The sequence below is a fragment of the Cyprinus carpio genome, unplaced genomic scaffold (assembly GCF_018340385.1).
Source record: "Cyprinus carpio isolate SPL01 unplaced genomic scaffold, ASM1834038v1 S000006625, whole genome shotgun sequence".
Lineage (NCBI taxonomy): Eukaryota > Metazoa > Chordata > Actinopteri > Cypriniformes > Cyprinidae > Cyprinus > Cyprinus carpio.
Genome location: NW_024879257.1, coordinates 757,350 through 781,485, shown reverse-complemented (window position 1 = coordinate 781,485; position 24,136 = coordinate 757,350). Strand labels below are relative to the sequence as shown.

The following is a 24,136-nucleotide window of genomic DNA, read 5'->3' as shown; positions in this document are numbered from 1 at the left end:
AGTAAATTATCTGGTAATTCATAATTAATTTACAAGCAAAAATAAAAAAAGTTTGACAGTATTTTATAGTAAAGTTATATTTAATGCAATGTTAAACCATTAGCAACTTTATGTGGTAAAGTAATCTAATTAGGTTTTTTAGCTTCTATAAAAATTACAAACATATTATTTCAGTGTAGATGTCTAATGATGGTGAGACCAAGACCCCATATAGACCTGAATATCACAGAAACTTGGGTGGGTCTCTTTTGATTTGGGTCAGTAATCAAACACTCTAGAAACCACTTAGCAACAAGCTTAAAACACAAAAAAGAGGTTTGCATGGGCAAGCATTCTTTTTCTTCAGAAAATGTAAATATCTAGTTCCATTGTTCTCACATTTATCTAATTTGGCCCTCCATGGAAAGACAATGAACGCTCAAGCTATAATCTGGAGTCAGACTAGGTTAATGTTACACCAGTTTCACACTGGACACATATGCAGCATTTAAGTGGAGTGTGAGCAGTATGAACTCAAGTGTAGAAGGATTTCTATAGTGTGCAACTGATACTCTCTTTACGTGTCATACATCCAAACATGTCCAGATAAAAAAAAGGTTTTGGCTTTGTTTTCATAGTTTTTCATACTTTAGAAGATAATGACTGAAAGTAGTTTAACAAATAGCGTGCAGGCATTGTATAATCAACCAATCATGGTGTGCAAGAAGGTGGGAAATACAGAGAATGGTCAAAGCAATGCAGATATGCATACATACAGTACAGTATAATGTATGAGGACTGAAGAGAGCATGTCAATAGGAAAATAAAGCCAAAACTCATATCCAGGAAAAAGAGAACCATATGATTAAATGATTTACTCTACATAGCTTTTTTTTTTTTTCCTTAGCATAAGAAACCATTTTTTCTAAGCTTAGATTGTCTTTTCGTTACAGATAATAATTTCACTATTCATTAAATTTCATTAGTTGTTATTTTAGGCTAAACAGATGTATCTCACCTCTCTTACACAGCAAAAGAAAACCAAATGCTTCTTTGGCACCATGAAAGCCACAATACAGTGTTAGGAATGACAAATTGTTGTCAGAGTGTGTGAGAGGAAAGAATTGAGAAAGAAAAGAAATAAGCATTGCAGTAATTAGGTGCCAGATTTAGCTGAATAATCTGAGTCTTTTCAACCTGGGATTCTGATATATTGCTTCTTATAGCATGGTGTAATATCAAAAACAGTTACTAGCTTCACAAAGACTACAAATGTCATCTTTTATTAAAAGATCTGCCAAAAAGCATTTGCTCTCCTCTATTTAAACATGAAGAGTACAAACTGCTCTGCTCTGCTCTGCTCTCACATAATCTGTTTTCTTTGAGACTTTCTTTCAGATGTGAGTCCATCCCTGAGTCCAAACTGCTGCTAGCAAGATCCCTGAATCAGTTTTTAAAGTGATATTGGAGGTCTGGTCAAATACTGCGTATTTGTGTAATTAATTCAGCAAGAGATAAGGAATGCTGACAGATGGATAAAATATTCTGTTGAATGTGAAAGGAGAGACAAATGTTTGTATAACAGACATTGGATCCAGATATCTTTCTGGCAGAGATGTGGATAAGCAAAAAGAACAGACATAGTGATAAACATATCTTTAAAATCATTGATTAGGTTTATTTAGACTCTGATTGCTATCAAATTCATTTCGCTTTCGAGAACAGGCACATTGTCTGTGCTGTTCAATTAAAGGTGAACCAAAAAATTGAAAAGTGTTTTGCAGTGTGTCGCCCTATGCATTTGTCCTGGTTTCGTCATCAGATGCGTCTCTGGCTGTATAAATCTACAAGACTCACATACCATTGAGATTTATCAACATCTCTGAGCTCAAACATCACTATAAATATGGCAGGAACATGCCACTAGTTTGGCCTATGGGTTCCAATACTTGGCCAGCGATTTCTCATAAACAGATTTCTCATTAATCATAAATACACATGCACAGGCTTTCTGCCCATTTTCAGGTTACAAATCACCTGCCTTAACTTTTCACAAGTTGAAAGTGCTCTTATATTTGTTTGAGAATAATAATTCAGTCCGGCTCCCACTTCATCACCAAATGGCTTTATGATCTATGTGGCAGAAATCACATTCAGTTGAGGAGTATCTGCTATAAATCCATTAGTTTTACTGCAAAAACATCTATTTCTAAGGTTCTTGCACTCGAATCCCAGATCACTAAAAAAAGATTGTCCCTTCAAACATGACCAAGACATTCTAAATCACCTTAGCAACAAAGTAACGTTATTCACTTTATTACACTCGTTCAGTTTGGTCCCCAAGATTCCAATATATATTCATACATTTAAAATAAATTAGAAAATTACTTTAGGAGAAGAAGACACTACAATCCCACCCTTTTCTAAAATATTCCTTCCGATCCAATAAGAAACGCCGCGGTAAGAAAAACGCATCTTCCAATTGGTGGGAAGGTAGGAGGTTTCAAGGCGCCCCGCGGAGAAGCGCTTAGGGACCGTGAATGAAGGGCTGCTTGAAACCGTTTATCACTGTGCTGCAATGTGGAGTCAGCGTATCAACTTTACAGAGACAGAGCTGCAGATTCAACAGGAGTGGCGGAGAAAGTTTCTTATATTGTGTTGTAAGGGAAAGGAGGGCCGAGCTCAAAAGGAGGCAGATGTTTGGGGATTCTGATGATGAAATATGTGGAGTAGTCTCGAAAAAAAGGGGTCATGAATACCTGAACGCAAAACTCTGAGCTGGAGGATAGTTTGTGATTCGCCGTGTAGCCTACGAGGTATCGGACACGTCTGGAGCTCCAGATCGGATTGGAGGAATATCCCATTGTAGCAGAACAAGAACATTCTGGTAAGCTTACATTTGTTTGTGTTCGGGTTTTATGCGACAGTGGATGAAGTTTAAGTCTCTTTATAGAGTTTTATGTGTGTAGATAGATTTAATCTCAAGACTTGGTTTTAGTCTGTGAATAATCCCCGAAACTCGTTTTATATAAGTATAAAAGTATATATATATATATATATATATATATATATATATATATATATATATATATATATAAAGCAAAAACGATTTTCGGGGAACTTTTTAATATATATATATGTATATATAAATAACTTACAGCTTCTATACATTTTATGTTTTGTTTAATTTTCTTGTATGTAATCCGATAGTGACTTGTATCTTTCTCAATTTTATTTATAATTGTTCATTAGAGACTATTCTTCCAATAGTGTGACTAGTGTTTATCCAATTATTCACTAGAACTTAATAATTGCATTCTAGTAGTTATACATTTCCTGAGAGTCATTAACCTTATACTGACAATTTAAGTTTCCCATTGTTTCTGGAAACCAATAGAAAATTTTGCGATTGAATTCTAATGGGGTTGTCTTTAACTAGTTGCTTACTAGTTTTGTTCACTAGTTACACTTGCTTTATACTGTCATATGTTATGATTAGTCAGAATGGCTACTTTTATAATTACAATTAAAAATTGTTCTAGTTAGGTTAGTTATTAGAAAAGGTGTAACTGTTCAGTTAGTACTAAGAAAACTGGAAGAGATGCTAGTACAATACTAGAAACAAATATCCTTGTCTGAAGTGAACAGCTGATATATATTAGTAGTTGATACACTTCCAGTAACAAAAGAACAATTGCTTGCCACTACTTGGATAGTGACTAATTGAATAGATAGTTTAGAAAAGAAATAGTAACTCATGATTTTTCAGTGAAATTCTTAAAGATACTAATCACTATTGGATTACTAATACTAGTAAAATAACTACTAGTTGTAAGAAACTAATAAATAAATAAAATAATCCACATTTCTTTGTTTTCCAGGCAATCAATGATGGCGTTACGGGAAGTCAGTACATGCCTCTTATTCATCACAACACTTCTGCTTGGACTGTCTTCCACCCAGTATCATGGAGAGAAGGGTATCTCTGTTCCAGAGCACGGGTTCTGCCAACCCATATCTATCCCCTTGTGCACAGACATCCAGTATAACCAAACTATCATGCCAAACCTCCTGGGACACACCAACCAGGAGGACGCAGGACTGGAGGTGCACCAGTTCTACCCCCTGGTCAAAGTTCAGTGTTCTCAAGATTTGAAGTTTTTCCTCTGTTCCATGTATGCGCCGGTGTGTACGGTTCTGGAACAGGCAATACCTCCCTGTCGCTCTCTGTGTGAGCGTGCGAGACAAGGGTGCGAGGCCCTCATGAACAAGTTCGGCTTCCAGTGGCCTGAACGACTCCGCTGTGAGAACTTTCCAGTTCACGGAGCAGGAGAGATCTGTGTGGGACAGAACAAATCAGACCCCGACATCCCGACGACAGACCCCACGCCTTATATACCGGACCCCTTCACTCCACGCATGCATGTGCCACGCCACGGTCAGGCTTTCACTTGCCCCCTTCAACTCACAGTCCCTTCCTACCTCAATTATCAGTTTTTAGGCGCGAAAAACTGCAGCGCCCCTTGTGAGCAAAAACAGCCGCATGGCCTGATGTACTTCAAGGAGGAAGAGGTCAGATTCGGTCGGCTCTGGGTGGGAATCTGGTCAATCCTGTGCTGCGTGAGTACCCTGTTCACGGTCCTCACTTACCTTGTGGATATGCGCCGGTTCCGTTACCCGGAACGCCCCATCATCTTCCTCTCCGGGTGTTACTTTATGGTGGCAGTGGCTTACGCGGCCGGGTTTATGCTGGAGGATAAGGTGGTCTGCATTGACAAGTTCAAGGATGATGCTTATAGGACTGTGGCTCAAGGGACTAAAAAAGAAGGTTGCACCATTCTCTTCATGATCTTGTATTTCTTCGGCATGGCCAGCTCAATCTGGTGGGTGATCCTGTCTCTCACATGGTTCCTTTCTGCTGGAATGAAATGGGGCCATGAAGCAATCGAAGCCAATTCTCATTTCCACCTGGCAGCGTGGGCCGTCCCCGCTGTGAAGACCATCACCATCCTCGCCTTGGGACAAGTGGATGGCGACCTTCTGACCGGCGTATGTTATGTGGGCATCTATAATGTTGACGCCTTACGTGGATTTGTCCTCGCCCCCTTGTTCGTTTACCTCTTCATCGGGACGTCTTTTCTTCTGGCTGGATTTGTCTCGTTGTTCCGAATCCGTACCATTATGAAGCATGATGGCACCAAGACAGAAAAGCTGGAGAAGCTGATGGTGCGTATCGGTGTTTTCAGCGTCCTCTACACCGTTCCAGCTACTATCGTCATTGCGTGTTACTTCTACGAACAAGCATTCCGTGAGCAGTGGGAAAAAACCTGGCACATGCAGACGTGCAAGCGTTTTGCCGTGCCGTGCCCGGCCAACAACTTTGCGCCAATGACGCCAGATTTCACCGTGTTTATGATCAAGTACCTCATGACTATGATCGTAGGAATCACGTCAGGATTCTGAGATTTGGTCTGGAAAAAAACTCTACAGTCATGGCGCAAATTTTACAAGCGGCTTGGCAACAACCAGGGTGAGACGACAGTGTAAACTGAACTTTGTGAGAAATACAGGACAATATTGAAAAGAAACGCAAACTGCGATCAGGTCACACATACTACGTTAAACCATGCTGATGGTAGAAGACACTGCTGTGTGAGCCCAGCATAATGCTTTTCCTCATTTATAAAGTGCCCAGACTTTGCCAACACTTTTAAAAAAGCACAACTCCAAAAGAACATGCATTTCTCCAATGGACTAAAATCTCAAAATGTTTTTTTTTTAAACTTCAAGCCTTGGAAACCCAACTAATGATTTTAATGGAAAAGATGGCAGAACTCTTATCACTTTAAATGATGACTTCGGTTATCAGGAGCCACGTTTTCTTCACCCCGTGGCGGCCAAAAATGTCTGCAATTTAGTCTTGTGCCTTGCAGTACTGATTAATTCCTGTTGTTGAATGAATGTCTCTTTTGTTTTTTTTACCACATTTTTGGTCATTTTCTCATAGATTACATATTTTAGTATTTGGCTGCACATGGCCATTTATTTAGATTTTAGAACAAGTTAAATTTAATGTTCTGTGGTCGTGAGTTGCTTATTCATCCATGTTGCCATATCAAGCCAGGTCTCATGAAGTAATTTAATATTCTGCCATTTTAAAGGCCTTAGCGATGCGAAAGTGACTTACAGGATTAAAAATGTCTAGCCAAGAAGTATGTACAGGAGGAAATGTTACCATATTTCGTTATTTGTAAATATCACATTTCTGTCAAAAGATGTTTGATGTATTTAAGCAGATGAATTTTGTTTAAGGCTTTTTTCAATTTCACATTTTAAAGTGATTAGATTTTTAAAAGCTGCTTTGGCTTGATTTTGTTTGCACAAATGGTGACTCGTGTCGATGCCCTGACGACACTTTGATATTTCCCCCAAAACAGTTGTTAGCAAGTTGTTGAAAACTGATAGCCGCATAATTTACTTCAACAACAGTAGCCCTCCATGTGTCTCGAGTCCATGAATGCTTTCGGTCTGTGGCATTAATCTAAGAGGGGAGAAGCAAGGACAACGACAGAACAAGGGTGAACAAACGAATCAAGGGTAACTATAATGGTGAAAGAGTAAACATTTCTTCTAAGACAGAAAGAAAGATAAAAGTGGCCTACAAAAACAGGATATAATCACGAATGGTGTGAAGTTTGCCACCCTGCCTCTGGGACAACAGGAAGCCCAGAGATGCACCAAAGCATAAGATCTCTTCCCTTCATCTCCAAATGAAACTGGATACTGCTTCATTCTTTAGGGTGAGGGAAACGCCCCATCCCACGTTCCCTTCTCCTGTTTTTTTTTTTTCCAAAGAGTTGGGGGATGTTTCTCTGTAAGGGCATTTGGAAGGTGATGGGGGTGGGTGGGTTACAGTATATTTGAGAATAGATATAGCACAAATGATTTGAGAAAGGAAGGATCCAGAATTCTTGTATTCGGTATCTGGAATACCATGTTTCATCCGTGTCCAAATGGTACAGGATTATGATTGCATGGCAGTGAGCCATAATGCTACAAACTGCCTTTGTAAAACATGTTTTTAATCTGTATTTTTGAACAATAATGTTCAGAACAAAATGAACAAAAATATTCATAAAGTAACTCTAGATCATGCGGTTGTTTTTTCCAGTGTAATATGATTGTTGTGTGTGGTACATGCACCCCAGTGTCTGATTGGGTGTGTTGGCACTCAATGCCCTCAGGGGATGTGAAGTGTGTAAAATTCACAGCGTGTACAGCCAAGAAATGTCCATCACTTGGATTGACAGTTGGGTTTATGGAATTTTTTACAACAGTGTAAACTGTCACTGTATGATTTGCTTGCAGCCCATAAACGCGCACACACATATATGTTTGTAACATAACAGCAGTGGTTTTACTGAAGTAAGATATGGGGCAAATTACACATTATTTAACATTATATTTATATAATGTATAATTAGTCACATTATTTCATAAATTAAGTTTTTACAGTAAAAAAAAGTGTTAGAAATAGCTAGTAAAAACTAACAAAAAAAATTATGCCAAAATAATAATACGTATTATTTTATTTGTATAGTGCCTTTCAAGTACCCAAGTACACTTTACATATTAGGTAAATGGAAAACATGAACACAGAAATATACAAGTGTACACAGATAGGATACAACATTATGAACATCCAAACAAGGAGTTACAACAATCCAGACGTGACGTAATAAACATATGAACAACGTGGCCGGCAAGAAATGGCAAGTAACACATTGCATTAAATGTGAAACTAGAAATACAAAATCTGAAATGGTATTTTCTTGTAAAACATACTCCAATAATTTTATATTGTAAAAAAAAATATATATTTTTACAGTGTAATTTTTTCCTGGCACTCAATCCTGTTTTGCTGTGACATTTCCCCTTTTAAAAATTCTGGTGTGTGATCTTTGTGACTTCATTTGGGGAACATACATTATAAAATGACCACATAGTTCAAACAGAGGTACATTTCTCATAAAGTCTTTATCAATATTTCATAATGTGTACACACTGGCTTGTCAAGCTCAATAGTTCAGCCCTTTTCTGGGAAGAAATGGTGTTCTTGGCACAAGAATACTAACTGTAAATAATGTGTTTGACAATGATATTTGCTAGATAAGCCCGTTTTTGATTACATTTTTTGCATTACTGTAATATTCAACACCAAAAACAACCCTTTTAGAAGGGTTGACATCAAACATATTTTGAGAGATGAACGTCATTGGTTATTAAAATTATAATGTGTGACTTCATACAAGGCACACCAAACAGTGATAGTATCATAATTTACTCAGATATCTATTAAAATTATAAATTTGAAACTAGAGTTATGAGGCTAAAATAATGCAGCACTTTAGGGTTGGGCTTAAAGCTAGTAATGATAAATATTGGCACTTTAAAAGACAATAATCATAATTTAGGACCCAGAATAACAGTTTAAGAAATGTGCATTAAAGTCGGAATGAAATTAAAATTAATTTTTTTAAATGCATGTTACGAAGCTTACTGAGAATGATTCATCCATGCATGTGTTTCGTCTGAAAAAAATATTTGACCACAAATTCAAGTTGTTTTACTTTCGATAATCCAAAATTGTATGCACATCACAATACAGAATTTTTTTTTTTCAAAAAGTAATATTTGTTGACCACTAATCAAAATATTTGGGTGGTTATAACCTTTTATTGCGTGTACGGCTGGTTAGGGCTATGACACTTTGGCCCCAAAGTGAAAAACAAAATGATTTATTGAAAGTTCAACAGTAACAGTGAAGCCTCAAATACCACCGTCTCCTGAGAATCACCCATGTATTAGTGCAAAAGTCAATTTAAGGGCAAATTCGGATGTATTTGCACAGGTTTTCTCTGAACAAAAGTGTGCAATCCGACACAAGAAGCATGTCTGAATTTATCTTATACAAGATGCTAAACCAAGCTCTGTTTACCATACCACACCAGTTCACAAAAAGAGCCCACAGGTCCCCTGAATATGGCCACACCTTTGACAATTTATGGTCACCCACAGCCAAGCCAACAGCTACATCTGTGTGAGCATCTGAGTACTTTTTTTGTGGAAATCTGTTACCTTTTGTGTGTCCCAGGTGCCTTCCACCTCCTGAAAGAAACATGTTTTCCCAGGTAACTGCACACCCTTTATGGGAACAGTCTTTCAATCCCTTGAGATACAATTACCTGAATTTGTATCGATACTCAGGCCACAAACAAAGCTATAACCTATGTTTTTCAAGGTGTTAACAATGTTTACCTGTGTAAAGAGCTGTCTCCGCAGATCACCTTGATGGTTTAGGTATCTGATGTCTATTCTGTACTCTCTCCTTGATAGAAATATGAAAAGGAAGTTGACGGTGGGGCTGCCCAGGGAAACATTCCTTCTTGATACATAATATTTCCCCCAGTTCAGTTCAGTTTCCCACACAGTAAAGATCAGCGAGTATTTGTGCTACACTTTTTCTCTCTGTGTATCAGGTCTGTTATCTGCACCCTTAAAGGGTGATAAGTTTATTATTTTATTTTGTCCCCTAAAGTCCAATTATAGGGTTTGGTCCAATGTTTTTTGCACCAGATAATTTTGCATCCTCTGTGACCCTTCACGTTTTCTGTTTTGGGTATATAAAAACAACTCAGTGCTGCCCTGTTTAGGGTCAGGTGGAGTATTGCGCCCATCATAATATTAGTGCGCATGCACCAAACACGTACTGACGAATAAGTCGTTATGACCGATTCGAGTCACTTTGTCTGAGTTTTTTTTCCCCGAAAGTAAAACGCAGATTAGCAGTTTTTTGCATAGCTATACACAATATAAGCTCTCTTACACCAGTTGTGTACAGTTCTGGCGCCCGATTTTGGGAGAGAGACATTTCGCGCCAATTAAAGTTAGCTATTTTTTTTTCTTTTTGCCTTTTATATAAAAGCTTATATTTCATTTTAAAATCTATATTGTGTCGTGACAGTTTCACAATTTACTACACAAACTGTCATTTTAGTCACTTTGGATCAAACATCTGCTTGAATGAATGTACATGAAATACTCACAAAAAGAGGCCTTGTTAAAATAACCGTAAGCTATTTCCTAATGCAGCTTCTAGCACTATGTTTTGGTAGACTTTTCATACAATTCGCTCTAATTATTAGTTTTTCTGGTGTTAGGAACCATTATTATGTAAACCATACTTTCTAGACCCAAGTTTCTGAACCCCAAATAGTAGAATTGCGTGTAAATGTGCATGACTATACTCATCTGTCTGACTTCCAGAGATAAAGAACAAGCTGTTTTTGCAGATTAGCGAATGTAGTGGTCTTTAGGAACTAGGGAGGAGCTCTAAAAGTTACAGGATGCTTTTATATTACAATCTTTTACTCAAATAGACCAAGAAAATGTTCCTCGTTATATGTTCCTTTTAAAAATGTACATATGCAAACAGACATATACATTCTTCAAATGCAAGCTAAACTTAACGAAAATGTGAACTCATAGGTGATCTGCACCCTTTCCCCCCTCAATAAACACACGCCCAGCCCCCTCCATTTTTTGCGCAGGCCTCATCTGGTAATGTTTAGGGTTTCGGAGGTGCTGTATCCCAGGCACAGAAATTGGATCATACCGTTGGGGTTCGGCTATAGCGGAGGCCCCCACAGCACAACAGTTGTGCCTAACAACCAGCACACACAATATTCATATGCATTCTATGCATTATGTTTAAACACTATATACAATGCAAAGCATTGGTGTGATTACGTTTAACGCACTTTTTGAGTACAGAAAATCAAAAAGTCTAAGTCTAAGTATGAGGCATGGAAAACCTCTTTGATCTGAAGGTGAAACTTTGAAAAACCACTTAATCTCAAAGGGAAAAAAAAAAACCTGTGTTTTATTAGGATCCCTAGTAGCACCACATCAACATTACACTTACTTTCCAAGAACCTCATTCCATCCCTCTTGCTTTTGTCTCATCTCTCTCTCGTTCTCTTTTTCATCACTTTATTCCACCCATTGCTGTTTTTCCAACGCCATGTTTCACTCTCAGACCCGCTCCGTTTCAACACACACACACACACACTGTCTTTTCCTCCTGCTTTAATATCAGACACTTAAATCACACACGTAAAATAAAAAAAAATTCAGTACAGCACAGTAAGGCCCTCTCTCCAACCACACTAGGAATTTCAATCCGTTATGTAGAATTAACACTAGAATGATCACAATGTAAGTAGTTCCAGACAGTTTTTATGCATCCATACATGACAAAATCAGCCAAACTGAATCAATCCCATAATAACACAGATCCTCAAAGTAATTGCTTTAGAGAATGGACACTGCATTAAAGCATTGGTTCTCAAATTCTCCTCCTTTGATCAAATCAGAATCTTCAACCACATGCAGCCACAAATATAGTCACAAACATCATACATCATATTTGATTAATATTAATATTACTGTCTTTTGTGTGTGTACCATGGCCCAAGCTGGGAGACAAAAAGCTATTCTTACTTTGTAAGGTCAGATTATTATTTTTTTAAATTGTAAATAATTTCATGTGATTTTATATATTATTTAATTTAATTTATTTTAATATGACAAAAATTTAATTGTCGTATTTTTTGTACTACCAAAAAGGACACATTGAATTGGAAAAAACTCAACAAAATAACATAATATTGTTTTTCCTAAGGGGAAGTGTTAATACATTTGTTACATAGCACTTTTAAACACTTACTATTTTGTTTAAATTTCTTTGTTTATTATTATTATATTATATATAATTTTGTACAGATACCATCCTTAAATTGGTCTTGGTCTGATTTTAAAAATGACAAAAGCGTGGAAAAGGGAAAATGACATATTGCATTTTATATCTAATTTGCTGTAACTAATATTTCCAAATTATTAATTAAGGTTATATGTATTTATTTATCAATCTCAGTTATCTAAGATTTGCTGCAAAAGTGTTGCTGCCATCTAGTGTTCATAAATGGAATATCCCCTATAAGAAAACATTTCCTATTACGATTGGCAAAAACACAAGTTTACCACAAACTGTTTTTATGACACATTTTATTTAAAAAACAAGACAAAAGCAAAGTCATAACTCCGTTCTTCTATATCCAACAAAACCATCTGGACCAAATTTCCCCTCACCTTCCCCTCCCTCGCAAAAATTAAAAAAATATAAAAGTGTAAGAAAAGGAAACATGAGTACACAGTGACACTGTTGCTGTATTTATTCTGTGTATGTGAAATGACGCCCCTGAGTACTAATCAAACAACATAGTTACCCATTATTTTCCAGGTTTTGAAATCAATTATTATTGTGTGGTCTAAAAGGGAGCCAAATAATCCAAGACCAGGTAGAAGAGAAGGTGACAACCCAGTATTCAGACAGGGGTACAAATTCCTAATACATTTAGACAAAACCATTGCAAAACACAATACAATGACCTCCCTCTTGCGATTCATAGTGTGCTATATAACATACAACTGTACACAGTTGTTGCACACATGCAAGAAGAACGAAGAGAAACATTTTAAACTTCTGTAATATCAGACACAATGCATATAAATAAGCATCCCAGAATGGTAAAATTACTCAAAGGGTTTCTATTACAGTTATGGCAAGGTGTGTTCACTAGCATAACAATGAGCCGCCAAAAAACAAATTAAATGTGTAAAAACGTGTCTAATGAAAGCTTACGGAATCTTCCAGGAACAGCACGTAATTGGAAAAATGGCCATACTAACTGAACATGTGCCATTCATTACTTTATAAATCGCAAAAAACAATTGCAAGACAACTCAAAGTGTGGTATATCCAAGATATTACCCAAAATTCGTCTTGATTGTTGATCGAATATCAACAGCATTAATCTAAAGGTTTTTAGCAGTACTGTACAGATAAACAGAATACCGTTTCTCAATCAGCTCAGGGCACAACATGTTAACATGTGTCATTGCTGCAGAACGTGCCACCAGAATCCTTAACAAAAAACAGCGTATGAAGGGCAAGGGATGGAGTTAGCAAAGACGATGTGAACGTGTCGACTGGCTTAGAAAAACCTTTTCTATTGTAGTTTCCACCCCAACTCCTTCAAACAAAGCAGCCATGACAAGATTATCTCTTTGATCCAGCTGGTTTTTTCCTTTCTGCTTCCCTTTGAGGGTGTCCAGCCAAAGGAAACAGATAGAAAATACATGGTCCATTACATAACAAAATTAAGATAAAATATAGAGTCTAGTTCATTCCGCACAAGCCCCACCGAGCATCTGTTCCTGATAACACCTCGATCACATCCTATCGTCCATTCCCATCGTTACATTCCAGAGCTGAAACAGAGATAAAAGAGAGAGATTACTGTGAGCAGGAGTCGTGCGGCTTGTGAGTCAATTCTTTATGCCTCCTTGTACAGCAAATGTAAGCTTAAATTTTTTGCTTAAAGCAGCTGATAGAATGCTGCTGTAATGCATCTATCTGTGTAGTCAAAACTTAAGGATAATACATGTCACCAACACTTTATTTTGATGTGATCCATCAAAATGCGCGTGCAATGTGAAAGAGATGTTAATAAAGGTTCATTCGGTCTGAACTATGAATTGAAATATTAATCCAGCATTGTTATCGGAATTATGAATCTGGAGAGAAATGTATAGCCATGACATCACTTTGCTCTCACTAACTGTAGTGAATGGGTGCCGTCAAAATAGGAGTTCAAAATAGCGGATAAAAACCATCGAGCAAGCTTTTTGGAAACTTTGGTTGGCGAGAACAAGGATAATGTTTTTTATACCGTTTATTTCTATGCTTTGATTTTGAAAGAAAACAGCATATCATTTGTGGCGCAGCTGGACACAGAAGAGTGTAAAGCTTCCTCGTGTCACAGCTCAGATCCGCCAAAATGGCGCTACATTGAATGTGGAGAGGTATTGACCACAGAAGAGAACAAAATTGTGTGAATAAAGTTGTTATTTTTGTTTTTCTTCACGTACAAAAAGGATTCTCGTCGCTTCATAACATTACGGTTGAAACAACTGATGGTTAGAAGGAGTATTCTGAACGATGCTTTTCAGTACTTTTTCTGAACCTTGACGAGTGTAAATTACTTGGCAAGTCCTATTTGACAGTCCACAAGCCTCCGCTTTTTCATCCAAAATATCTTAAAGTATTTGTGTCAGAAGAGATGAACGAAAGATTTCTTTACGGGGTTTGGAACGACACAGAGGGTAAGTGATTAAATGACCCTAATTTTAATTTTGGGGGTGGAATACTCTTCCTTTTAATCACTGTTCATTGGTGGACTCAGCTGTGGGAATTATGTTGTGCCATTATTGTGATGTTTTTATCAGCTGTTTGGACTTGCATTTCCGATGGTACCCATTCACTGCAAAAAAAAAAAAAAAAAAAAATGCAACGTATCCATTATTGAGGCAAGCGATCCTAATCTGTGTCAAACTGGAAGCAAACACAACCCTCATCTACCACATGGATGGGCCTGAGGGTAGTACATTTTTAGTTTTTAGAGCGGATTTTTTTACATTTTTTTGGGTGACCTAATGAAAAAAAAAAAACAAATTTTGTCTGTATTTTTAACCACTACTTAACCAGTGATTTACTATTGTTACAAACGACTGATGTGGATCCTAAAGAAGGATTTGAAGCTCAAATGCGTAGCTCCTACCTTTTAAATTTTTTAATGATTTAGCCCAGTTAATTAAAGGCTTTTTATTGTTACTACGAGTGCCTTGGAGTAATTCATCTTTTCAGTTTGATATTTTACCTCTAAAGTTCCAAAGAGCACCGTTGATAATGTGAGAATGACCAAGTTGCAGCATTCTGGGCTCCTGTTGTTTGTGTCAAGTAGTTTGTGTGTTGTTTTCATTACAGTTACAGAACAGAAATTAGCTACATTTACATGGAGTATAATAAATCAGTTAATGATAACTATTTTTTTTTACTCTGACACACTTTTAGGATTAATATGATAAAAAGCAAAGTTCTACACGAACAACATGTTGTCTGAAATAAGGACATTTTTTTAATCCATTTTGTAATAAATATAATAATGAATTAGTATTTTAGAGCACCCATATTTTACATGTGATAGTGGTTTTATCATATAAGTGTCAATACAAATATCATTATAGTTAGTATTATATAATAAGAGCTACATAGGCCCAACAGCATACTCAAGTTTAAGTTTCAAATAACACCCTTTTAAGGTCGTTAGGGTTAGTGTTCGGGTTTTTTTTTCATGTCACATAAGTTTTGTCAATGGTGGCTGGTGCATGTCCACACACCTGTCCATGGTTTTGAATCTGCATATAATTGAATGATGGCTAGCTTCTATCAATGATTTATGCCACGGAGTTTGATTGGATGCATGGCTTTGACATCAAAAACAAAAGAGAATTTTCGTTTTACTCATGGAAGTGTGTACTGTACCTCTTTGGGGGTTTGGTTGTCTGCAATTCTCTGTCCCTCAAAAAGAAACCTTAGAGAGTTCATGGGTACACCCTGCATAAAATACAAAAACAAACAATGTCAACAGACCGAAAACACCTCTGAGAGGCTGGACAATATCAATAACCAGCTTATAATATTTCAATTTATGTCAGCAAAAATAACCATTTAGCTGCAGCATATTTTCATGTCTACTGCAGTACATTTTACATTTCAAAATGTCATACTTTTCCAAAATCATATCTTCAGCCTTTTTTTAAACTATACTGAACATCTAATAAATGGTTTTAATTCCAACTGTTAATACGCATGTGTTTATTCTAACTAACAATCCTCAGAAATTGTATTTCAAAATAGCGCCTGACATGCTATTAAGTAGAATAATGTTGGCTATAGCTATACATTTGATAAACACATACATTACCATCATTATCACGCTCTTTTCAAGTCCCCACCCATAAAGTAATTCATCCATATTGCACTATATTACACCATATTCAGTATATAGTACAGTCTCTCACATGTTCTTCTAGCACGTGCACTGATATTCCTCACATTTTATAATTGAGATTTATTTATAATTTATAACAAGAAAAAATCTGAGCAAAACATGCTAGCGATGACTCACCTGTCTCCTGACTGTAGGATTCCTTCAGCTTCTTTAAATGTGTAGTCATCTTCACTTTGAAGTGAATTTCACTGTTGTCCTGCAAAAGGGAATTAAATCACACATTTTGCCAGAATGGCCAAATTGTGATCCGATAACCCGAATTTCACGGTGAACTAGAAAACACCTCCATTTACCTGACCGATCACTTTCAGTTTAATATATTCTCCATCTTTCTTCTCGCCTCCATCACTTGAGGGCTTGGTCTCCTAGTAAAACAAAACGAGAGCCATTAGATTCTGTATGACATCTTGTTCTGTTTCCAATGAATGCAAGGTAATGACTGTCATACTTATTCTAGAAGTGGATTCAGTAAAACATTTCTTGGATATATTATATTATAAAATAGATCTGATTTTAATTTTTTGATTTTAAAGCCTGATGCAGTTTGTTTGCTCAGTATTTCGATCTTCAGTCTATGGTGAAAGAAACTGTAATGAGCAGTGTTTGGGTGCTTTGACTATAAACATACAACTAGCCCTACTACAGTAAAGAATAGAGGACTGATAATACGACCACAAGACCAACATGTCCAATTTACCTAGTTAAATGATCTAAAATGAATGCAGGAATAGTGGCATCAGATGTGCATCAGCTCAAAGCCAATATGAACTTTGCTTTCAGCGCCCAGAGCTGCTAACTAGCATCTAGGCTAAGTGAAAGATTTGAAAAAGATATTCGCATATTTTTCAAGTAAAGAAACACAGTAAACGGGACTAGTGTAGAAAACTCCGGAACCAACGACAACATGCGGTTTAAAACACTGCAGCAAGACTTTCCCATCCACACAGTTAGCCATGAAAACACAGACAGGCTAAAAAAAAGATGGGCCCTCTTATTTTCATTTTCCACAAGTCCGACTTTCTCCTTTCCTCTCACAAACAAGTTCGATTCTGTGAAACAGGTTTAAACTCACCGTGTCTGACATGATATTCCGCAATGTACAGCCCTTCTTAAGATCACGATCGCTTGATTTAAGTAACGAACTGTAATGTGCAGTAATGTGAGGTTTTGCTACCAGCAGACTCACAACACGGCGCCGTTGGCGTCATTGGAAAAGGGGCGGGACTTCCCATGACGGCTGAGGTCGCGGTGACCAAACGGTGTTGTTTTTTCTCACCACGCTCTTTCTGATTGGTTTCCATTCGCCTTCGATGAGGATATTGTTGGATACTTCGGTGAAACGTGGGGAGGCATGTACTGTGCCAAAGATAGAGATGTTATCTGTTTGTACGATATTTTTACGAAAGATTCACTAAGGATTCAAATAGTACCTAAACAGTGTTTGAAAACAACCATTTTTAAGTTGGACTGTGAATATTATTCAACTTTAAACCAAAATAATTAATATACATTATAAACACACAGAGCGGAAAATCTGTACATTAACAGTTAGGAGCTGGTTATTTAAGTGAAAAGTCTGTAAACGCGGTCTTGTAATTACAACGAAAACAGCATAAGATTCCTCTAGTTTAGACGATATTGCACATGCGCACATTTCTTTGGTAGTACTGCGCACGCGCACACTGTCCCCCGTGTGCACCTCGTGGAAAGCGACTCCTTGCAGCGGAAGGCTTTCAATGCGGGGAGCGAGGCAGTGAACTTTATTTAGAGCAAGAAAAACCCAAAATGTTGGTGCTATTTGAAACTGCCGCTGGCTATGCCATTTTTAAGGTAAGCATATTTGTTATGTTGTTAAGAGTGATGTGTTTTGCAGAAGTATTCGTAGATTTGGGTTTACTATTAGCTAGCCAGCATAGTTAGCAGTGCTATCAGACGAATACTTTTCAGAAAGTCGCGAGTTAAACTTAAGTATTTTCGTGTATATACGTGCTGAGTTTTTTTTTAACTATGTAACGTTACTTAACGAAATTTTTAAGTGAGGTCAGTGAGTTTTGGGCCAGCGTGTGTCATGTGGCCTGCGCCGCAGCACAGCCACGTTGTGTCTTTGGGGCTGCTTATGAGAGCTTTTCACTGTCTGTTCTTCGCGTTAAGACGATTTTTAACTTTATCAGTCGTAGACAAAGTCATTTATTTCTTGCACAAAATTTTACAGAGCCGAGAAATGCTTGCAGCTATTAAAAAAGCTCTTTACATGTCATTACCGGTGCAAGGGTCCACATGGTCGCTCATGTCGAGCACTGTATGATTTTAGGCGTCTCAAAAATGACAGATTGAGGGATTGTGTCACTACATTTTAATCATCATCTTTTTGTTTTGTGCAGGTCTTGGATGAACAGAAACTCCAGCAGGTGGACAGCCTGTGGAAGGAGTTTGAAACGCCAGAAAAAGCCAACAAAGTGTGAGTTGTACTTTTGTGAATGTAATTTTGGTGCCAAGTTTTCGTCTAAGTAATGTCCATGATAATAAACCATTTTGTTTATGGTGGAAATACACATCTTCACCTTTCACACTTTCATGGGAAACTTGGAAATATCAGATAACCTTAAAATGCTCTTTTACATGACCAGATTGTTAATGAGTCAATTTCTATAGTGAATTTTTTTTTTTTTTTAATTAACTTATTTTCTTGGACACAAATGTTATTTTAAATCTTTACTTTGTAGTCAAAAACAAAACATAAAAATAACCTTTTTTAAAATCTTGGTAATCCGTCACTGAGAAATAACATAAATCTTGGTAATCCGTCACTGTGTCATAATCTCAGAATATTTCATTTCTTTTTATTCTCATTTGTGCATTATCAGTAACACCCTATGTATGTTTTTTTTTTTCAGTGTAAAACTGAAGCACTTTGAGAAGTTTCAGGATACAACAGAAGCTCTTGCAGGTAACTATGCTGAATTGAAACATCAACACCTTTAGTGCTTTGTTTTTGGACACAAAGCCGTTTGACTGTCCTTCAGCTGTGTGTCTATGATGTATCTGTATATCTGACTCATGCATGAGGTCACCAAACAGTAATTCGTCACTACCACTGAGACCACAGATTTCATTTAATTCATCTGTTTCTAAATAAAATGTAAGATAACATTTAATATAAAAAAAACACACTGATTTAAAATTCTTTTCTTTTGCCTGTCGATATCAGCGGCCACAGCGATGGTGGAGGGGAAATTGGGGAAAAGTCTGAAAAAAGTTCTCAAGAAAGTTGTGGCCAAAGAGGCTCATGAGCAGCTGGCCATTACAGATGCAAAACTAGGAGGAGTCATTAAGGTAAATGGTGGGGAAAATATAAGCACAGACCAGTGCGGGTTGCTATATGCATTCCATATGAAATCATGTTAAAGATATTTGCTCTTTAAAAACACTACAAGCTGTGATGATGATGACCTTTGCGTCATGTTGCTGAAAATTCATGAGGCTTTTTGTCACTACCTCATCTGAGCTTGTGTTTACTCCTGAAAGAGTCATTTGGTTGTGGTAGAGTTATGGTTAAACATCAGGGCTGGTAATGCAAAGCTTGTGTGACTATCACCATAGTTCTCTGCTGTTTTTTCACTGGAGGAGTCCCTTTAGCTGAAACTCTTTTTCGCCCCCTGCAGGAGAAGCTGAACCTGAGCTGTGTGCACAGCCCTGCTGTGGCTGAGCTCATGAGAGGCATCAGAAACCAGATGGAGGGGCTTATCACAGGGCTTCCTGCTCGAGAGATCAGTGCCATGTCTCTCGGTTTGGCCCACAGGTTAGTTTACAGTCAAAAATCAACAAATTTTTTTTTTTTTTTGTATAATGCAGTCAATGATTATTTCTTGCTGGCCGATTTCTTTGAGGATACTAATCAGCATTCGTCACTACCACTGAGACTCTCTGAGCAGATTTTCACATTACTCTCAACACATGGTTTTACACATCGATTGACTTATTTTCTTTTCATATTTCCTTTCAGTCTTTCACGGTACAAGCTAAAGTTCAGCCCAGACAAGGTGGACACCATGATCGTTCAAGCCATTTGTAAGAATGTTTATTCGTATATACGTGAGCGCATATGTAGACAGGAAGTGATTTAAACAGCTGTTCACTCTCTCACTCTTCTGCTCACCTGCAGCTCTGCTGGATGATCTGGATAAGGAGCTCAATAACTACATCATGCGCTGCAGGGAATGGTACGGCTGGCACTTCCCAGAGCTTGGCAAGATCATCACAGATAACCTGGCGTACTGCAAGAGTGTCCGCAAGATTGGTTAGTACATGCTTGTAGGCATTTTATGAGGATGTCTAAATCAGATCTGTTTGTTGGAAAGAAAAACTTTAATTTTCCGTACAAACAGCAGGGTTTAAAAGTCTCAGGTTAAATAGAAAACAAACTAGAAATATGTTAGCTCAACCAAAAATCAAAGTTTCTTCACCTTCAGATCATCCGAGGTGGAGATGAGTTTATTCATTTAAAACAGATTTGGCGAAATTTAGCAGTACATCACTTGCTCACTAATGGATTCTCTGCAGTGAATGGGTGCCGTCAGAATGAGAGTCCAAACAGCTGATAAAAACATCACAATAATCCACATGACTCTAGTCTAAAAGTCTTGTGATGAAAATTAAATTACTTTTTTTGGTAAATTACTAATAAAATTAACCCAGAGTATGTTTTCAGCAAATATTTATTTTTGGCTGAACCATTCCCTTAAACTAATAAGATTAAATAATAAATTACGTTGTGGGGTTTGTTTTTAATACTTTTAATTTTGGTAGGAATATTTGGATAGTATTCAATAAATGTAAATATTTAAATGGAAGATTTCAAATGAAATGTTGAACTGTATTTTTCTTGTTTCAAATGTCTAGGCGATCGCACAAATGTGGCATCAATGGATTTGTCTGATATTCTGCCAGAAGAGATTGAGGCAGAGGTTAAACTAGCTGCAGAAATCTCCATGGGAACAGAGGTGTCCGAGGAGGACATTGCCAACATCATGCACCTGTGTGACCAGGTGTGTTGAATGTAAAAATTAAGTTTAGTTCATATATTTCAGCTTTTGGTGTACATGATCAGTTCCATTTTTAATTGGAAAGCAGTTCATATCATTTAAGGAAACATATCACCTCTAGTGTATTTATGTATTTTTTTTTTTCCCCCTTCATGTCTAGGTAATTGAAATAACAGAGTATCGCTCACAGCTGTATGATTATCTGAAGAATCGTATGATGGCGATTGCACCCAACCTGACAGTCATGGTGGGAGAATTAGTGGGAGCCCGTCTCATTTCACATGCAGGTTGATTGGAAATATTAATCTGCTTGATTAAACCTCTATCATTGTCTAATGTTTCTTGTTATAAACTTGTCTTGTTTGTCTCATCAGGATCTCTGCTGAACTTGGCCAAGCACCCTGCGTCCACCGTTCAGATTCTCGGGGCAGAGAAAGCTCTGTTCCGTGCTCTGAAAACCCGTCGGGATACACCCAAATACGGTCTCATCTATCATGCCTCTCTGGTGGGGCAAACCACAGCCAAGAACAAGGGTAAAATCTCCAGAATGCTGGCTGCTAAAACAGCCCTTGCCATCCGTTACGATGCCCTGGGAGAAGATACCAATGCAGAGATGGGCGTGGAAAACAGAGCCAAGCTGGAAGTACGATTGCGCTACCTGGAGGAGAAAGGGGTAAGTTGATATAGTATGCAATTTATTTTTGATCATGTCACAAGCAGTGATGATGACGACTTCATGTCACAGTCCTGAAAATACAGTGTGGGTCATTAAGTCACTATCTCTTCTGAGCTTGTTTTGTTTGCTGTTTATATGCAGTTGTTGTATTCAGCACTGCTTTCTTAGGAAAGGATACTAAAGCAAAGCAACACTGTGAGTGTCTGTATTTGCAGTCAGAATGATACAGTCTTGATAATTAGTTTTGTGTCTATTTTCTGTCTTAGATCAGACGTATTAGTGGTTCAGGCAAAGCTCTGGCAAAGGCTGATAAATATCAACACAAGAGGTGAGTGTTTCTTCATCCACATTGTTTAGATCATACTTCACAACAACACTTTTGATATTTTATTTTGATACATGATGCTATTTGTTGACTTTCTGCCTGTAAGATCTGGAACTGATACAGGAAGACCTCATTGCAATTATTTCAGTAACATCACTAGCCAAACTTGAATTGTGTCAGCCTTAGATTTACATTGTCTTTTACTTCCTGCCAGTGATGTGAAGGTATACGACCCATCTGGTGACTCCACACTCCCCACCGTCTCAAAGAAGAGGAAGATCGAAGAGGTAGAGGAGGGTGAGGAGGAAGAGAAGCCGGTGGAGGCTAAAGCGAAGAAAGTAAAGAGGGAAGCCCCCACAGAAGGTAACCATCCATACAGCAAAACACTGACATAAATGGTGTTGCAGCCGCATGTTAAATGCAGATAAACATGAAATAAATATTAATTACAGGAAGCAGAAACAGAGACACCAAAGAAGAAGAAGAAAAAGGAGAAGAAGAAAGCGGAGGAGGAATCCAAGCCAGAAGAGGAGGAGACAGCCGTCATCCCAGTAGAGGAGGTGAGAGGGCTGGAAAGATCAGTTCATCTCTGGTTGATGGTGCATTTAACAATATGCTGATGTGGAATCATTCTTTAAGCTGAGCATGCCTAGGGACCAGATTTTACATTGAAGCACGCACTTGATGTGTGATAAGTACATCTTGAAGTTTCTACATGTTACTATTTATGCTTTATAGACGACAAAAAAGAAAAAGAAGGAAAAGAAACGAGCGGCTGAGGAGGAGCCAGAGGAAGAAGCGGCGGTCAGTCCGGCAGAAGAGGTGAGGACCCTGATGCCAAACGTGATCATATCGTTTTTTATTTTATAAAACCTAAAACACATCTTTTTTCTTTTACAGACAACAGAAAAGAAGAAGAAAAAGAAGAAAAAGGTTAAAGAGGACGACTAGATGAAATGGACTCTTTTCCATGAACTTTGCTGTATATAAAATTACATTTTTATAGTTTTTGGACATCGTTTGATGGTCACATCCCCTTTTTGTGTGTCCGGCCCAGCTCACAATGAACAGTTCAAGTGGACTGCTGTTATTCCTTTAAAAAAATTATTTTAATTATAGGACATTTTCTCTCCATATTGCTTAATTGCAAGAGAAAAGTCCATATGATTTATATAATTTGATGCTCCTCCTGTGTGTTGAGTTGTACTGGATCATACAGTTCAGTTAGTCATTTATAAGTGAATGTTTTTAGTTTAAAGTGAGGATGGGATCACATTATAAAAGAAATATCTGTGAGGAGTATGTTTTGTGATGTAAAACTGGGTCATTTGTGTCTCAGGATTATTAAATACTGTATGTTTCTAGTATGTTGGCTCATTGAATTTCTTATTTTGTGTTCTTACATGGTTAATGCATTATACAAAGTGTAACATTGATTTGTAGTTTAGTAAAATATTGGTCATTGAACTTCAGTCACAGTGCTGCTTGCCCAAATCTGCAGCACTTGACCTTTTATTTAATTAAAAGCTTTTAGATTCAAATCCAAAGCACTTTTTTTCCAGATTATCGCAATCCCAAAGAGGAAATAAGATGCTGCTTACAAATGTAGCAGAGATACAACTCTGGACCGTGAGGAAATTTAGCCAAATCTTAAGATGGAGTACTTTCTTTGTGTGTGTGTCTGTGTTTTACATTCCTCTCTGGTTCCTCCTCTATCCTTGTTCCAGTAGGATCAGGCCAAGTCAAGAAACTTGGCCGAAATACAGCATAAATTTAGCCAGCCATCAGCATGTACTAGGTCTAATGAGCAGGAGATAGAGCAGCTATTTTGATTATCTCTCTAACATGAGAGGAAATAACATAAACATCACACAACCCCTCATCCAAGACAAAATAAAGAAAATCACAGTTCTTAAGGAGAAAGCAGCTCGTTTTTAATATTTGTAGAAAAGAAGGAATAAAACTTTATTATCAGTTTGCACTCAAGCATGAAATGCAAAAATGTTACACCACATTCGGTTTGTTTTTCACCAGCGAAAGCAATAGCTGAAATTATATTGGAAAATTTAAACTGGAGAAT

At 37.4% G+C, this 24,136-nt stretch overlaps 2 protein-coding genes, 1 long non-coding RNA gene and 3 other non-coding genes across 7 annotated transcripts; 5 read left to right on the top strand and 1 right to left on the bottom strand.

Moving 5' to 3' along the window:
• The first annotated feature begins 2,491 nt into the window (after positions 1-2,491).
• Positions 2,492-5,442, top strand: LOC109089014 (frizzled-7-A-like). Its single transcript, XM_042755008.1, has 2 exons — positions 2,492-2,866; positions 3,861-5,442. Exon 2 carries the CDS (start codon positions 3,868-3,870, stop codon positions 5,440-5,442), a length of 1,575 nt encoding a protein of 524 aa, XP_042610942.1. The 5' UTR covers positions 2,492-2,866; positions 3,861-3,867.
• Positions 5,443-15,456: 10,014 nt separating this feature from the next.
• LOC122144233 lies at positions 15,457-17,239 on the bottom strand. The gene is made up of 4 exons (XR_006159620.1): positions 17,086-17,239; positions 16,307-16,378; positions 16,131-16,209; positions 15,457-15,556 (listed from the first exon to the last, which is right to left on the bottom strand). It is a non-coding gene; the product is annotated as an uncharacterized LOC122144233 (long non-coding RNA).
• Positions 17,240-17,690: 451 nt separating this feature from the next.
• On the top strand, positions 17,691-23,423 carry nop58 (NOP58 ribonucleoprotein homolog (yeast)). Of its 2 annotated transcripts, none has more exons than XM_042754991.1 (15): positions 17,691-17,843; positions 18,395-18,471; positions 18,908-18,960; positions 19,222-19,346; positions 19,676-19,812; positions 20,017-20,081; positions 20,176-20,310; positions 20,913-21,058; positions 21,216-21,342; positions 21,430-21,728; positions 21,998-22,059; positions 22,271-22,419; positions 22,548-22,616; positions 22,795-22,878; positions 22,957-23,423. In XM_042754991.1, exons 1-14 carry the CDS (start codon positions 17,799-17,801, stop codon positions 22,833-22,835), a joined length of 1,530 nt encoding a protein of 509 aa, XP_042610925.1. In that variant the 5' UTR covers positions 17,691-17,798; the 3' UTR covers positions 22,836-22,878; positions 22,957-23,423. The 2 variants fall into 2 exon arrangements, with proteins under 2 accessions (XP_042610925.1, XP_042610924.1); XM_042754990.1 differs by having other exon boundaries at positions 22,271-22,420; positions 22,508-22,616.
• Positions 19,033-19,123, top strand: LOC122144258. The gene has a single exon (XR_006159625.1). It is a non-coding gene; the product is annotated as a small nucleolar RNA SNORD70 (small nucleolar RNA).
• On the top strand, positions 19,442-19,524 carry LOC122144259. Its single transcript, XR_006159626.1, has one exon. It is a non-coding gene; the product is annotated as a small nucleolar RNA SNORD11B (small nucleolar RNA).
• LOC122144260 lies at positions 21,767-21,851 on the top strand. The gene has a single exon (XR_006159627.1). It is a non-coding gene; the product is annotated as a small nucleolar RNA SNORD11B (small nucleolar RNA).
• Positions 23,424-24,136: the final 713 nt, after the last annotated feature.

What these genes read in the sequence shown, in the direction of transcription:
- LOC109089014 (XM_042755008.1), top strand. Translation starts at nt 3,868, where the DNA reads ATGATGGCGTTACGGGAAGTCAGTACATGCCTCTTATTCATCACAACA.
- nop58 (XM_042754990.1), top strand. Translation starts at nt 17,799, where the DNA reads ATGTTGGTGCTATTTGAAACTGCCGCTGGCTATGCCATTTTTAAG. An exon ending in AACTAGGAGGAGTCATTAAG is followed by an intron (nt 19,347 to 19,675) that starts GTAAATGGTGGG and finishes CGCCCCCTGCAG; the next exon opens with GAGAAGCTGAACCTGAGCTG. An exon ending in CAAGAGTGTCCGCAAGATTG is followed by an intron (nt 20,311 to 20,912) that starts GTTAGTACATGC and finishes TCAAATGTCTAG; the next exon opens with GCGATCGCACAAATGTGGCA.